Source organism: Ammodytes marinus (assembly GCF_949987685.1).
Source record: "Ammodytes marinus genome assembly, chromosome: 7".
In the NCBI taxonomy this organism is placed as follows: domain Eukaryota; kingdom Metazoa; phylum Chordata; class Actinopteri; order Uranoscopiformes; family Ammodytidae; genus Ammodytes; species Ammodytes marinus.
Window position 1 is genome coordinate 8,318,644 of NC_137211.1, and position 16,474 is coordinate 8,335,117.

The window sequence follows — 16,474 nt, forward strand, 5'->3', positions numbered from 1 at the left end:
TGAACACAGGGCCACCCTGACCGGATAGAGCAGTGCAAACTCTCTCTACAATCCATCACTGCCTCTGAAGCCCACACCTGACCCTCCCAGACACACACAGACACACACACACCACCACCACCACCACTACACTGACTCTACTCTAAACCCCCCCCCCCTCACTCTCTCTCTACTTTGCCATCCTGCCTCACTCCACCCCGCTCTGTCTCAATCCCCGACTCCAAGACCTTTTGATGAGGTTCCCTGCCTGACCGACAGACGGCCCCAATAGAAAGCAGAGAGAGAGGATTTGTGGCCTGGAGAGCCAGTGGAGTGGCTTCTGAAGGATGACAGTGGTTCACAATGGAGAGGAGTACTCCTGTTGCATTGTGGCCCCCCGAGCCTCCTCCTCGGTGCAGCATTCGACCCCCACCGCAGCCACTTGGCTTCAACCGTTCCTCTCTAGTCGTTTCACTGTGTGTGTCAAAGCAACAATCCCGACAGACTCCTCTTGGGCCTTCTGCCAAGGAATGAAGGACATGATAGATAACAATGGAGGTATAGGACGAGGGCTTCAGCGGCGCTTCAGTCAGGCTTCTCTCAACGAGCCTTTTCAGGGACAATCGACGGCATGTTACGAGGGACTAAGACGAACGCGGTCTTTTACTTTTACGGCAAATAAATCATATTTTTGGTAGGGCAGGCAGGTCACAGAATGTGGCTCACCAAAAAAAAAAACTTCTCTGGCATTCTGAAGGAGACAGAACAAAAATGCACACTTGAATGCTCTGCTTGCATTGCACTTCTTCCTCCTCGGCCTCCCTCTCAGAGCCAAGTGCCATTGGAAATATAGGCAAGCTCAGTCAGCCATCTTAATCCCTCTTCCCTGTCCATCTCACGCTCACTCAATCCACCCTGACCCCACACACACTCTCACTCTTTTTCTCGCACACACACACACACACACACACACACACACACACACACACACACACACACACACACACACACACACACACACACACACACACACACACACACACACACACACACACACACACACACACACACACACACACACACACACACACACACACACACACACTCATTCATCTTCTCCCTCCCAGTCGATGTGCCCCAAGCCCCCACACCCACCCCGCCTGTCCTATAAGAAAAGGGCTTGAGGTAGAGAGCATCTCTGTTGGAGGGGTGTACAGAGCCAGATTTGGAAGTTTGTAAAGGTCAGTGCGGTCTTTGTTCAATCCAAGGGTTTATCTCAGCAACAGCAGGGCGGGACAATGGGGCCGCTCGCCGCGCAACAGAAACCCAAGCTGTGGCAGCTAAATTACTTCACTGATAAGGCCGAATTAGAAGCACTGGGGCCCCGGAGGCCTGGAAAAGAGGAGGGGGGAGCGAAAAGGAAAGAAGACGAGGAGAAATAAAGAAAGAGGGGGCACATACGATCAAGAGTGGGGGTTGAGAAATCAATGAATGACAAAAGAAAAAGATTTGAGCGTGTGATTTGGGTATAAATAAAGCACATGCCCAGTATATTGTCGTAAAAGCACATAGTTTCAAACTTCCAAACATCTGTACTTGATGGCAGCCCATTGGCAGGCAAAAATTGACTGGTAAGTACAAGCAATATAATGGGACATATGCTCATGTGTTGGTGTAAAGCTGAACTAAAGACTGTTAGGGGAGGCCCTCAGAAGGCCCTGTGGTAATTGGTACGTTGGTAAGCTACTATGCACCGTCATTCAAGTGTGTGTCAATGCATGTTTGCCAGTGTGCTGTTTCACTGTACACATGTCTGTCTGTCTGTCTGTCTGTCTGTCTGTCTGTCTGTCTGTCTGTCTGTCTGTTTGTCTGTCTCTCTCTCTCCCTACCTACCTACCCACTTACCTGAATAAATGTTGGTTACACAACATTTAAGGCACTTTCTACACAGAAAGTGTCATTGTGAGCTCTTGACCAGCAGAGGGGAGCAGGCTTTGAAAAACACACATAAAATAAGAGCGGAAAAGTGAAAAGAGTTTTATCACGAACCAGGGAGTCCAGTATTCAATCTCAACTCATTAAGATACAATTGTAACACTATTCTTGTCTACACACAAGGGTGGGGGTAATCACACAGTCTTTTGTTCTGTTGTTTGGCATAACGTCTGTATCACATGGCTCAGGCCTAAGCGTCTCAGAAAGCTAGAATCATTTCACCTTTTCCCCTCCGCCCCTACGGTGGTACCGGGTGGCATGGTGGGTACCGCTGCGTACCAGCTGCACCCACATCATTAGCTCACCTCCTCTCCAGAAAGAGTAACACAGAGCAGAATCATATGACATGCAAAGAGAAGGGACAGAATGACTGAGAGGCTTGCCCGCATGTGCACCGCTCTGACCATAAAGACGATTATGAAGAAATGAAGTTAGCCTATCTCACTTTCCCTTTTTGTTTCTGTACACGAAAGCTTACAGTTCCCATGGTGAAAACTAGAATGATTTGTGTTTTGTTGATCGTTCATTTGTTCACTCACTTGATCGTTGGTTAACTAATCTGTCAATGACATTCATAACAGAACATGTTTTATTTGAACAAAACCTGGCTTGCCAGGTGTACAAGTTTAAAGTCTTTACCTGTTGAAGACTAAAAGGCTGTCAATTTGAGACGTGTAGGAACAATGCATATTCTCACAATTACTGTCCTTTCGATGATTGCATTTATATGAAAACTCAAAATCTAAATACTAATAATGCTTTACAAAAGTAATGGAGCATCATTTTTACAGTGACTAGTGTTCAGAATAATGGAAAACAATGTTGAATGAAGCAATGATCTGTCATAAATGTAATGTTTGGGACACATCTGATTAAACTGTTATATGTTATCTTGATACCCGTACTAAATTAAGACACACCACCATACTAGGAAACTGTTTTAAGGAGAAATTTGACAGTTTTATGTGGAAGGTGGGCTGGTTCCCAAGATGATTAAGAGACTGAAATATGGAGATGTGAGTCCTTGTGCATATACTGTAGATACACACACACACACACACACACGCACCTCCATAAATCTTGACTCTGTTAAAACCTCCCTGTTGTCTCGTGCAGACAAGGCTCCAGGTCTAGCTTCCAATGACAGTGGTGGAGAAAATGAGCGAAAGTCACTCAAGCGATTCCGGAGAGTTTCCAAAGTAAAGACGCCCCGGTGTGTTCGACACTTCAACAATTCAACACTGTGTTCAGATCTGATGTCGTCATCGTGCTTGCTACTCACTCTACCCTGTTATTCTAAATGACCGTGTAAAGGAAAGAATAACATGGGATAATGTCTTTTTCCTGACTGCCTGTGTCTCTTTATGCTATGTGAACGTATGGTGTGTGTGTGTGTGTGATAACGTGTTGATCCATATTGCAGTATTTTCACACCCAGTATGGAGCTTTTAAAAACAAAGACAATTTTCTTACATTAACATTTACAGTAGACTTATCTTGAGACAATTGGTTAGTGCCAGTCCTCCCTCTCCATATCATATGTCAAGAGGGACCTTTATACTCCCTGCTTGTAGAATGACTGTTTGACAAAAGCACACTGTGCCGAAATGTTACTCCTTATACCTCATAAAAGTAATTACAAGGCCAAGTTGTGTGCTCCAGTTTCCTCCTGGCTTCACTATAGTCATGGATTGAGGTGTACTGTGCAGCACACGACACAAACTGCAAGGAGTTAACGAAACTAAGTATTTCCGCACAGCCAAGGCATTTGGCCGTGTTGTGTATCTGCTTATGGAAAATGGCATCACAATAGCCACGGGAACCCGATTAATAGGTCACCACCTCCTGCTTGAGTCACAGAAATGTTAAGCAGCACAAGGGATTGAGATTTAAAGTGAGAGAGAAAGGGAAAGTGAGTTAAAATGGAAGAGTGAGCGGGCTTGCACATAACACTCACACCGATATTTGACAAAATGTGACAGAAAAATCAGAGCTGAGAAAAGATGAGCCTCTTGTCGTGTCTGATTTATAAATATCAGCCTATCAAGCAAGAGCTGGGGAGGCGGGAACGGGGATGTCTGTCTACGTAATAGAATAAATCTAATTACAAACATAAACAGCATTTGACAAATGTCATCATCTTTGGCTGTGGGAAAGAGCAGTGTCATTCTCAGCTCCTGCCCTGAGGCCCTAACTGATGGGGCTATTCATCAGGGCAATGATGAACGATGGGATTTTTTTGAAGACACATGGTGAGAGAGACAGAGAGAGAGAGAAAGATAGAGAGAGAGAGACAGAGAGAGAGAGAGAGAGAGAGAGAGAGAGAGAGGGAAGGGGGGAGTGTGATTGGACAGGAGTTACCTGCGCTTCACCGCAGAGGACTGATGGGCCAATGTTAGGGCTTTTAAATTAATGTTTAAAGCACCTCTGCTTAGAGAAAACCTCATGCAATAAAGGATGGCATTGTGGTGGGGATGCGTGAGGAGACTGTGGGGGGGTTATTCAGTCAAACAAGAGGTTCCATTGAGAATGTCTGACTGGAGTGGCTGAGGTCTGAAACCAATGACCAAGTAATAACAGCCCAAATCCCAGGGACAATATTTGTCGAGTTCCACTACTCTTCAAAAGATGGATGACTTTGCCCCATGTTCTTCCTTGGGAGCCTGTGCACCTCTCATCCAAGCCCTGAAGATTAATTTATTAACTAATTAACAGATGTTGGTAACGAGTTATGAACAAATGATAAGGTATCAGGCCTCTAATCAAACCTGACATTTAATTTGCTGCCTTGCTTCCTCGTTATCAATTACTGTGTTCACTGAAGATAATTGACAACGGTTTTCACTGGGACACAGGAGGCTTGTCTTGAACAGCTCTCTTAAAAAAAATAAAAAAACAGCACTGCTGTGGTGTTTCTAGGGGCAACAGCGACCATATGTTTAATATTAGATGGAATCTGTTCCACTGGAGTGCTCCGAAAGCTGGGAAAATTGGATTAAATTGGCTAATGGCATGTTTAAAACCTACATAAAATGAACGTGAATGGAAGATATTACAGCACCCAGGCCCGAAACTTGTGGTGTTACGCTCTCTCTAGTGTTTTTGCTTCATGTGTAAACTTGGGGTTTCAGTCAAAGTCAAATAATGATGACTGAAAACCACACACTGTTGGTCAATACTGTTATTAGAAACCACAGGTTTGATATCCTTTTCATTACGATGTGGGACTATACGCACATGTGCCAAACTTCTTGCGTTAACACATTTCATAGAACTAATCATAAACATATGCAGTTAGTGGTAAATATTCAGCAATGACATACAATCCGGATACGTATCATGATGTCTGTTCTTCAATGCAGCATAACATGTTGTGAATCTTGTCAACTAAACATGACATCATAGTATCAGCTATATTGTGCTAGATAGTCTAAGCACCCAGATTTTGGAAAATGTAGTTTTCTTAAACAACTATACATATTTTTAAGCACCAAGGAATTCTATTTCTGTGCTACAGGTGTGGTAGTGCAAGTCCCATTGTTAGATATATTTCAAACTATAACTCCATAACGAGGTAATACAAGGGGTTGAGTGGAAAAATGGAACTGACCCCTTTTCATGATTATCCTCTTCTACTTTCCAATGAAACCAGATCTGAAGACACTAAGAAGGCCTGCTGTTTTTACACGTTGTGGCTGTAAGAAGAAGTACCCTCAGCTCAGGGCCATGCTCATCAGAGCGTGGTTCTGATTACTAAAAGACCTGATAATGACCCCATTTATGCTAAGAGCTTCACTCCAGTCTACACACCATAGGGGTTCAAGTTAACTAGATGTAATGTTAGGACAGAATGGATGATGAACAAACTGATTACTGTGTTATGGTTAGTGAATGCTCACTTTCTCTGAGGCTAACCAGTACTCATAATATGAAATGTCAGAACATGACTGTCACCGTGAGAACACTGGAAAGCACATTAGTCAAACCAAGCAGGAAACAACTCTATCGCTCGTTATCTCGCTCCCTCTCTTTCTGTCTCATACGAACCTTTCACTCGGTGTGACTACTGTCTCACCGGCAGTCCAAGGGAGTTTCTGCCCTATCAGTTCAGTACCAGTCACCTTACAGGCCAAACACCAAGATAAGGAACACCTTTATGTGGAAGGCACACAGATCAGACAAGTTGCAAGCTGCACCTTGAATGCCCTATAGGGATATCTTGCAGCGTAAGAAATTGGCCATCCGCCCTCCTCCAAACACATAACACAAAAGGTGAGCAAACACTTTGGGAGGCGAGAGGTGGGTCCGGACAGATAAGTGTCTGGGTGTGCCAGGACTTCTTCTCCCTCAAGTTTGGAGACAAGGACGTTAGCTTAGCTTAGCGATTAGGCCGAGAACAAAGGGAGCACAGCGTCAGCGTGAAAGCAAGCATTCAAAGTCGGAGATTAATGGCCTGACAGAGGGCGAGAGAGATGCACGATGCCATGGCCCGATGGGTATCTGTCACGTAGAACCTTGGCGACATGAGACTGCGCAGTGCCAGATGTCTTAGCCTATCACTAAGTCAATAACAGGGTAAACAGAGGAGCTAGCATACTTTTTGGCTCTTTCCACACATCCCTGGATGAATGATGCTGATATGGAAAATTACCCGACAAAAAGTAAACAGAAAAAACAATGAGGGATAGAGAAAAAAGAAGTTTGCCCGGCAACAAAGTCATACCAAGGTCCACTGCCGCTAAAAAAGACAATTAAACCTGAAGGGCTGACATGGATTCTATGATAGGACATCTATGTACAGTATGTGTGTGTGAAAGCACATGTGTTGACCTTGCCTAAACGATCTACATCAGTGCACATCCTTAAAATCAAAATGCATAATATGTCCTCTCCCTTTATCATGCCTCTGAATAAACGATACCCTGAAGGTACCATTCATATCCATTCATATGAGATGACAAGCGCATAGCACCACGATTGGTAATTACAAGTTTAGAAGCCGGTAAATCGTTCAAAAATAACAAGCAAGCCCAGACGCCATCTTTTCTCACAGTCTCGGTGAGAGATTGTGCTGCAGCACTTGACGTGGGCTGACCTCAAAGCAAGAACTTTGAGAGATAGCAAACACTCAAGACGGAGAAACAAAAGATAGTGAGAAAGGACTAAGCTAATAGGTGCCGGAGGAGTTTCGTAAGCCATGATTCAGAGGTGCAAGGACACTCCCAGTGGTCACAGGGTACGGAGATGTGAGAGTAAACACCATTCATATCGCTTTTCGAGACAGCTTGGTCACACTGTTTGTTTGCCTGTTCTTTGTACAGACAATATTGAGCAATTTGATTTTTCGCGTGTTGCTCCTCTTGAGTCTAAAGTCAAAAGTGTTAGTTTCGATAGGATTTTAAGTCGCTCACGGAACCATAGCAGTGAATTATGAAGTTTTTTATTCCTATTAACATGTACCGCTTCCTTCAAACCCATCCACATTTGTGTTACGCTCTCCCCTGTCATCTGAACATCCCAAGGGAGTTAGATCAGTGAGTCCATTCAATGCCAGTCAGTGAAGAGCACAATACCCCCAGCCATTGTTTGGTGACATGACTCTATCAATAGGCAAGTCAGGTCAATCTACCGGCCAGATAATAGCAGCAGTCACTCTGACAGTAGATCCCAACACTGGACTCTCTTGAGGGCCTTGCCTCACTCTGCTTGCTCAAGCCTTCATATCCTGAGGGGTTGGCAGCCACACACACACAACCAGAAACATACACACACACACACACACAAACACACACACACACACATATGGTAGACCTGGGGCCCTGGCGCTCTATCATGTTGTGCTAAGGGGGGAGCATAATGGTTTTTAAATGGATGACTCGGTGCTGGCCCAGAGAGGGAGTCTCAGACAGAAGAGAATGGCCATGGCCTGCAGGGAAGCAGCTCTTAGATTGAGCTGTCCGTCTCACTGAAATGAGTCTGAGTTAACACCTCTTCCAGTCCCCGGCGCCCCAGGACAGACAATGGTAGGCTTCCTCTCTGCCTTCCTTTTTCTTTTTTCTCTTGCTCCTACTCCTCCACACTCTCTCTCTCTCTCCCTCTCTCTCTGTCTATTACTCTCCAGCAATGTACACTTCCAACCAGATATCCAGAGAGCACTACCGTGTCCGCCATGTGATTGCTAGAGCTGTTTGGCTTCGTCGGTAGACCGCGGGGTTCTCGCAAAGCCAACATAATGACTTATTGCCAGTCTTAGTAAAAGAAATCCACAAAAATGCAGTCAATGCAGCTAAACTGTTTTGGATCGGAGTGTAATACTGCAGATGGCATATATCATTGTTGATGAGTAAAAACTGTAAAACTGAAATGTTGGTGATCCCATGTTATTAAGGATTATAGGGCTAAATCTACTGTGTACGGTACAGTTTACAACCTTTGATTTTAAAATAATTGTCTCAACTCAAAATGAAGTGGCCATCAAAAAGAAAAAGAAAAAAAGCTGTTTAAGTCTTCTGAGCATTTTCCACCAACATCAGCAACACAGTAAACTGGATTTAATAATACAAATGGAAGCACAGTTAAACTAATCACTTTGCTAACAACACTTAATCCAAGTTTTTCTTATTGTATGAGCCCTTGGTAGATATTATCACATATACTCCACGGAGAAATCAGTTGACTTCATTTATTATCTTTCATAACACATCCCCCTGTTTTGGCAGGGGACTGGTGCAACACTCACACACCCATAGAATTACCATTGAGAGAATTAGACTCCTCCTGAGTTTCTAATGCTGTGAGAAAAATGTTCCCTGCATACTACTCTATCCATCCCCATTAGTCCTTGTTGCTCTCCTGTGTCTTTTAACATCTTTCTTCACTCAGCCATACTTCTGTGGCTCCCCCGCCTGTCTATTTGTCTAAGACCAGAGGCAGTAGATGAGTAGAGGGCTCGATGGTCAAAGGGGCTAAAAACCAGGGGTGTATCGGACTCCTATGGGAGTCTGTTGATGACTATCAACAGGCTGACTGTTATGACTATCTGTGATAAGAGTCTGGGAGAGGAGAGCCCCCGAAGGCTCCTAGCCCCACACTAGACAGGATATCTTAAGAAAATAATACAGTCTAGGCCAGAGTGTGTCTGCGAACAACCACTCAGGAGGAGGAGGAGGAGGAGGAAGAAGAGAAAATGGATCAACCGTTCAATCTTAACAGGTTATGGATGCAAAGACACAAGATCCTTACCTTGATGGGAAACAAAAATGACCTGGGGCTAACAACAACATGCTAATTAATCTAAACATTTTTTGCATTGCTCACAAAATTCTAAACTGTCACCAGAAGACACACATCCTCAGTAGAATCTGGATCGCGTTTATACACACTGTACTGAACCTTACTGCCGTGTTTATTACACTTCATCTCACTTCAAACTTTCTTTGTGTACTAGGACATTTCTGGGAGCACATGATGTGTGAATGTATCTCTTTGGGGCTGAAGGGGGCCCTTTTTCCTACAAGCCAGAAAGCTAACGCTTAGCTGATGAATATGCATTAGTGGGGTGTCAAGGGAGAAAAGAGGAAGGAGGAGGAAAACTGAGAGAAAACACAAGAGCTAGGGGGGGAGTGTAGCTTTTGGAGAGGTGCCCTTTGCGCCCCAAATGGCTAGCCATAATATGAACTTTAAAAAAGGAAAATGTTCCGCCTGGCACCCTGCCACATAGCGTGTGCCTGTGTGCTCTAATCGCCTGCGTGCTCCTGCAACTGTTCAGAAGAAAACAGAGTGTAAAAAAAAAAAAATTATGTATAAGCTCAACCACACATTCTTCCTTGCCCTTGTCTGCAAAGTAAACTCTCTAATTGTATCTCAACAATGTATGTGGTACATCGTTTTACATTCAATATCAAATATTTGCTTAAAATAACCCAACAATTGTATGGTTTAAGGTGCATTAAACTACTATGTAACAATGTGTGAACAATTCGCTTTACAAATTCCCATGATTTTTGTTCACATCTCAAATGTAAGATACTAAATGACACCTACATCTGCTGGTGGTATCTAAATTGAAGCTCATCATGCCCTTTCCAACATGGTGTTCCAATGACCCACTTGTCAAAGTCTCTATTCCTTATTACGTATTACAGATGTAATATTAGACCATGTGAATGACCGGCCCCCTACACAAATGAAGAGTCAAGGAGTCAGTGAAACGAAAAGCAGGGCAGTGTATTTCATCTTTGATTAGCCATATGAGAAAGAGAGAAAGGGAGACAGAGAGGGAGAGAGGGACAGAGATCAGGATTTTCTCTTTTTCCCCCTAATGAGCTTACTGAAGCAACTTCAATATCCTCTAATGTCATGTTGAAATGAAAATTAATAGTTCAATACGCCACCACCGCATTGGACCATGCTTCTTCCATTTCCATATCGGGTGGCGTGACCAAATGAGTGTGCTCGCTCGGACCGACGCCCAGAAAAGCTGATACCTCCACTAATCAGCCAGATTTTTCCATCTGACATTGCTGTGCTGCTGGAATCCTGGAAGAGCGTGTCTCGTATGTGTATGTGTATGTGTATGTGTATGTGTAGGTTTAAAGATGAGGTCCAATCCAATCACACACGGGGATGTAAATGCATTGATGATGATGAAGCGTGATGGCTGAAAATGTGATTTTGTGAATGAGGGGTGGCTCCTTCATTCACTTACCCTCTTCAGTGCTGCTTGATTTTTGTATCAGTATTCATCTCATGTTACTGTACGTGTGTATGTATCTATGTATGTATATACAGTATGCGTGTATGTATGTATGTATGTATGTATGTATGTATGTATGTATGTATGTATGTATGTATGTATGTATGTATGTATGTATGTATGTATGTATGTATGTATGTATGTATGTATGTATGTACAGTATGTTTGCATGCATGTACTTACTGTATGTACTATATGTGTGTATATGTACATTTGTGTATGTGTGTATGTATGTCCTCGTATGTAGTATGTATGTATGTATGAATGTACATTCGTATGTATATCTTCCTTACTGTACATGTGTGTTTGTGCTAAAAAACATGGAAAATTACCAAAAACTCATAAATTGAAGTTGTTGTGTAGTTGTAGGGAATTAAAATGAATGTACAACACAACACAACAAAACAAAGTATAAAAAGCCTGCATGTGGTTAGTCTGTTCTCCGGTCCTTACCTCCCATCCGAAGGAACTGTCTTTGCTTGCGGCCCCGTGATGCAGCGTGCTGCTGTGTAGACCGAACCTCTCTCCGGCGTCGATGCGGGTCTTGGCCCAGACGCCCAGGCCTGCGCCGGGCACCGTGGACTCCCTCAGCTCCAGGTCCCCGGGGATGGGAATGTCATCTGGAATGTAGACGGGCGCCTCGTAGGGCGAGCCTTCCTTGGGTGTAGTGAAGTCCTGCTCATTGCTGCTGTTGCTGTTGCTGTTATGCAGGAGGTGTTGATGGTGGGGGTGGCTGTTGTGATGGTTGTGGTGGTGGCTGGCATACATGTGTGGGTGCAGCAGCAGGTGATGGCTGTGGTTGTTGTTGTTTGTGTGGGAAGGTGAGGTGGGTGAGGGCAGCGGGGACATGTTGTTGATGTTGTTGACCGTGCCGTCCTCCGCGTCCTCTTCTGGGCTGTAAGCTCCGCCTCCTCCTCCGCTGCTGGAGGCCGCTAAGCCCGCGAGGTCCGTCTCTGTGTCGTACATGCTGTCCACTGGCTCACTGTCATCTAACCAGAGAAAAGAACACACAAATGTGTTAATAAAGGAGGCATAACATAACTGGAGGTAATGGATTTTACTGTCAGGAAAGGGAAAAAGCTCTGTTCTACCCAGCCAAGTGTTTACGGTTCATTTCAGAAGTTGAAATACAGAGACGTAAAAAAATGATGTAAGTGGGGATTCAGACCAGAAACAGCCTCTCTGGTTGGTGAAGGTACATTTGAGAAATTTGAAAAACAATCAAGGATCAAATAAAGTTTAAACATTATAAAGGTTTGTGAGATGCCAAAAAAACAGCATGGTTTGTAAGACTCAAAGACAGGATTGAACAACCCTGGAAATTTAGCACCACGGCAGCTATTCTATCTTAAGTCTTCTCAAGACCTCTAAACGGTTGGAAAACCACACTGGGCATTGAGAGACTTTGGGATTCCTCAGAAAAGAATACCTATGTATCTGATGGCTTTCCGCTACACCATGCTGAGTTCACAGATTTGTGTGATTTTGGCCAGAGGAGCCAGACAGACGCAGAGAAGAAGCTTTTAGGTGAGCCAAGTTTCTTGATGGGAAAAGTTCTCAATTCCATTGCAGTGGCTGTTTCCTGCCAGGACTCATCTTACAAATAATGGCCGTGTCTATCACTGACCTGGTTAGCCTCGTCACCTATCATTATTTTCACGCCCAGAGATTGACAATATAATGCGCTGCAGGATCCCACAATTCCAAGACGAGTAGATTGATGAGATGCACTACAAGTGTGTGTGTGTGTGTGTGTGTGTGTGTGTGTGTGTGTGTGTGTGTGTGTGTGCGTGTGCGTGTGTGTGTGTGTGTAGGTTTATGTGTGGATGTGTGTGTGTGTGTGTGTGTGTGTGTGTGTGTGTGTGTGTGTGTGTGTGTGTGTGCGTGTGTGTGTGTGTGTAGGTTTATGTGTGGATGTGTGTGTATGAACCACGTTGAGACACTTTTTTGATTCCTTTTGATTACTGACGCAACACTTTTTTCAATATCTCATTTTGAAGAATATCATGTTTTTCTGTATTTTTGGTCAAAAGAAGTTAAACGTCTAGAAAAACAGAGGTTCAGTACCAGGCCATGGTCTGTATTTATTTGTTTGTTTGTGTGTGTGTTTGCCTCAGTGCATCTATGCGTGTTTCCTTTTTTTTCCCTCTCTGAACAGATCCCGGTGTCTTTAGTCAAAGCACCACTGCAGTTTTACTATCTAAACACAGGGACTGGCAATCAGCAGGCTAACTAGGCCCAAAATTACAGCAGGGGTGGTTCCAATCAAGCCCTCTCCCTCTGTTAGCCTCCATCTACCCTGCTGCCAAGCCTGCCACCGCTTTCCAGGCTTGAGTTGGAGCTGCAACATGACATTTAAAAAAATTGCTTGTGAGTACATGGAAGTTTATTGGGTCACAATGGAAGTTTGTGGCTTGCATTTTTAATAAAACTTGATGGAAGAGATATCCATAATTAATATGTTGATCTAAAACAACAATTGATATGTTTTGTTCCTGTTTTAAGAGTTTACTCATTTCTGAACCATTTTTCTCTGCTTGATACAGTGAGGAGGGAAACACTGACGCTTGTAAACTTTGTAGAGATGGAATGATTAAATCAAGAAACCTAAGAAAAGGGAAAAAGTCATCACTGGAATTGAACAAGAGGACATTCATCGCACAGTGCCCATCAGTCTTCTTTTTTTTTGTTCTTTGATAAATATTTGGGTTCCTGCCCGGTGACAGATGGGACCGTGAAAGATGTTAAATTAACTGACATGTATAAGTTTTAAAACGTGAAATGTGAAACTATGAAAGCATGCGACAAGGCCTTTTTTTTCAGCGCTCTGGCAAACGTGCAGCCTGTCCACGCAGATCCGGGAAACTTATCATATAAAGCTGCAGCAGTAAAAGCCAGCCTTTTATGACTGATTCTGCGTCATCCAGTGATTTTGACTGGAAAAAAACCCATTTTGTTTTAATGATCACTGTTATAGGGGCTCAGACCAGGCGTGCAATTAAGCATTGGAACATGTGAGCCAGCAGTAGCGTCTACTTTTCACAGATCAATTAAAGTTTTATAACTCAAGCCCTATCTGCTGCTCCCTATGCACAATCAAAAAAGTGTTTTCAAGCCTTTAAGACAAGTTTTTTACACTCCCCCCTCCCTCTCCGCTCCCCCTCCCTCATTGGCACTTGACCCATTGAGAGCAATTTTGACAAGCAGAAAGACAGCCTCGGAAAATCTATTAAATACCATTTGGCTTTTAAGGGCCTCTGTGCACAAAATGCACAATCACTACATCAAATAATTAAGTAACAAGAGCAGAAAAAAAACTCTCTTTGTTTTAATGAACAAAACATCTTTTGTGAGAGAGAAATGGCAGACCCAGTGTGATATTAAAACTAATTCAACTCTCAGTCGTAACTTTGTTAATTCATAAAAAAGTTGCCTGGAGAGAGAAAACTGGAAAGTTTTGAGATTACTCGCCACTAGAGACAAGCTCTCTCTCCCTCTCTCCTGCCCTTCTATAAGACGATGTTCAACCATCGCCCGTAAGAAAACTCAGCAGATGAGAAAAATAAACAGGACAATACTGAGAGGGGCTATGGGAAGAGGACTAAGAGGAGGAGGCAAAGGAGCTAAAAAACATATGACGGAGCTGCTTTTAAACAGCTGTATGTTGGCTCTGGGTCTCTGAAGAGCCAGAAAGAGATGTTAGGTTCGTCTCCCAGAGGGCTTCTTAAAAAACACCGGGGCCCAGATAGTGCCTTCCATACCCGGCTTCATGTGTTGTTCTTTCTCTCTCTGGTCCTCTCTCCATCTCTCTCTCTTTCTCTTTTACGAGGAGCTATTTATCCTGATTACATCAGGGGTCAATCATTAATTCGCACCTTGGGGGTCCCGGTGTTGGCGGTGGCTACAATGGGCTGCTTGTTCAGCGGCTGTTATTCCAGTGGAAAACTACGCTGCTCTGCCTGAGAGCCAGGCCCAGGCCACATGAAGGCATCCCATTTATTTGATAAATTGTAAATGCGTGCCATAAACGGAGGTCTTTGCTTTGTAGCATGGCTTGCAATAACAAAGATTTTAGGGGCACGTATGAACACAGATGCGGCTATCACACAAACACACATCTGTTTGCAACTGCAGGAGCTGTTACTGTACTCTAAACACATGTGCAAGAGATCAGATGGTGTTGTAGGTAGAGATGATATCTTCGTAATTACTGCATGTCACAGCGAAATTACAAGATATGACATAGATACGACATTTATAGACACTAACCTCTTAAACGTAACTATGTGGAATATATCAAAGGACAAGCACACCACACGGGTAGGAGGCATCCAAGACAAATCTGCCTATACTTCATGTCCAGTCAGATTAAAGAAAAAATACAAAAAAAAACATATGAATAGCTGATAACATTGTAATCAACGTTGCCATGGCGAAATAACTTGACACGGTGCTGAAAATCAGCGGTTTAATCGGAGGGCCGTACAACGGGCAAATTGTTCTGTGGTTGTGTTTAATCAGAGCACTCTAGACTTAAACGCAGAAAGATAGAGATCTGGAGTCATTTTCTGCCGTCTGCCTGGACGCACACAAACACATGTGCCTTGTGGCATCTAGACTGAGCTGTATTGTCGAAGTGGTCCGGGCTAGGAAGAAACAACACTGGCTGCATGCAGGGAATTCTGGGAAGAAGCCTATAAATACAAAAAGGACCAATAAGGACCAACTCACTTGAAAATAAGCAGTCATGCCGTCATTAAGAAAAATCAAGAAAACGCTGCAAAATTGTAGTTAAAGATGCATGTTGCCGTCTATGTGTGTGCCAGAGTGATGGCCATCACACAGAGCACACAAGCTGTATTTTTTCTTCACCGCCCCTTTCCCTGTCCAACGCACACAGAGACTGTATCTTTGTCTGGCCCAAAATTGATCTGGTTCAATTCAAGAGGAAAGCCAGTCACCGATGAAAAGACAGTATCCAGGGAAAAGGCCCAACTATGCAATATTCTGCACCGGCTCCAAATATGGGGAGAAAAAAAAAATAGTCTGGTAGAAAAAAAGAAAAGAAAAAAGGAAGGCAGGCAGGGGGAGAATGTGTGGACCATGACAGATATGAAAAATGGGTAGCTGCTTGAGCAATAAATGACCAAACATTTTGATGTGGGAGCTCTGTGCGAAACATTTGCACATGTGTGCGTATGAGTGTGTGTGTGTGTGTGTGTGTGGGGCGGTATTCAAACCCAAAGCTTAATCTGCTGTTTGTGCCACTATATTGTGTCAATGTGGTCCCACTTAGCTGAATTATTGGGCCACAGAGTGATACTGGTATACCTGTTCCTCTGTAGTAAGCAGGCCTTTGATGATTCTGTCTGCACACTAAAGAGCCTAAACACCCTCCGCTTTAAAACAGGCGGGGCGGAGCAGAGAGGAGTGGTAGTAAAATATCAAACAAGCGCATATCAAAAGGTGGAGCGATTGAGAATGAGAGGTGAAAAACTGTACAATGGGGGGGTTTTTCCACGGTGGCACGGGGGTTACCATATACTCCAAATGACGTATAAATGGAAGCATGTGAAGACGAGGCAGCCCAAGGAAGGCGTACGGGGGAGAAGGTGTGTGTGTGTTTTTGGAAGTGTGAGTTTGGGTGTGCGGTTGGACGCAGCGAGCGAGCAATGAGCGCACGGTCAGCTACAATACCAGCAAGCCTCTCCGAGTGAGAACGCCACACTGTTTCCCCTTGTAAAA

The 16,474-nt window shown here is 43.9% G+C and overlaps 1 protein-coding gene across 1 annotated transcript in view; it reads right to left on the reverse strand.

Annotated features, from left to right (window-relative positions):
• The window catches only part of prdm16 (PR domain containing 16), a 179,569-nt gene that overhangs the window by 107,009 nt on the left and 56,086 nt on the right, over positions 1–16,474 (reverse strand). The window contains exon 2 of the mRNA XM_080030988.1: positions 11,183–11,718. Coding sequence (XP_079887114.1) covers positions 11,183–11,718 — 536 coding nt within the window. The remainder of the gene's footprint in view (positions 1–11,182; positions 11,719–16,474) is intronic.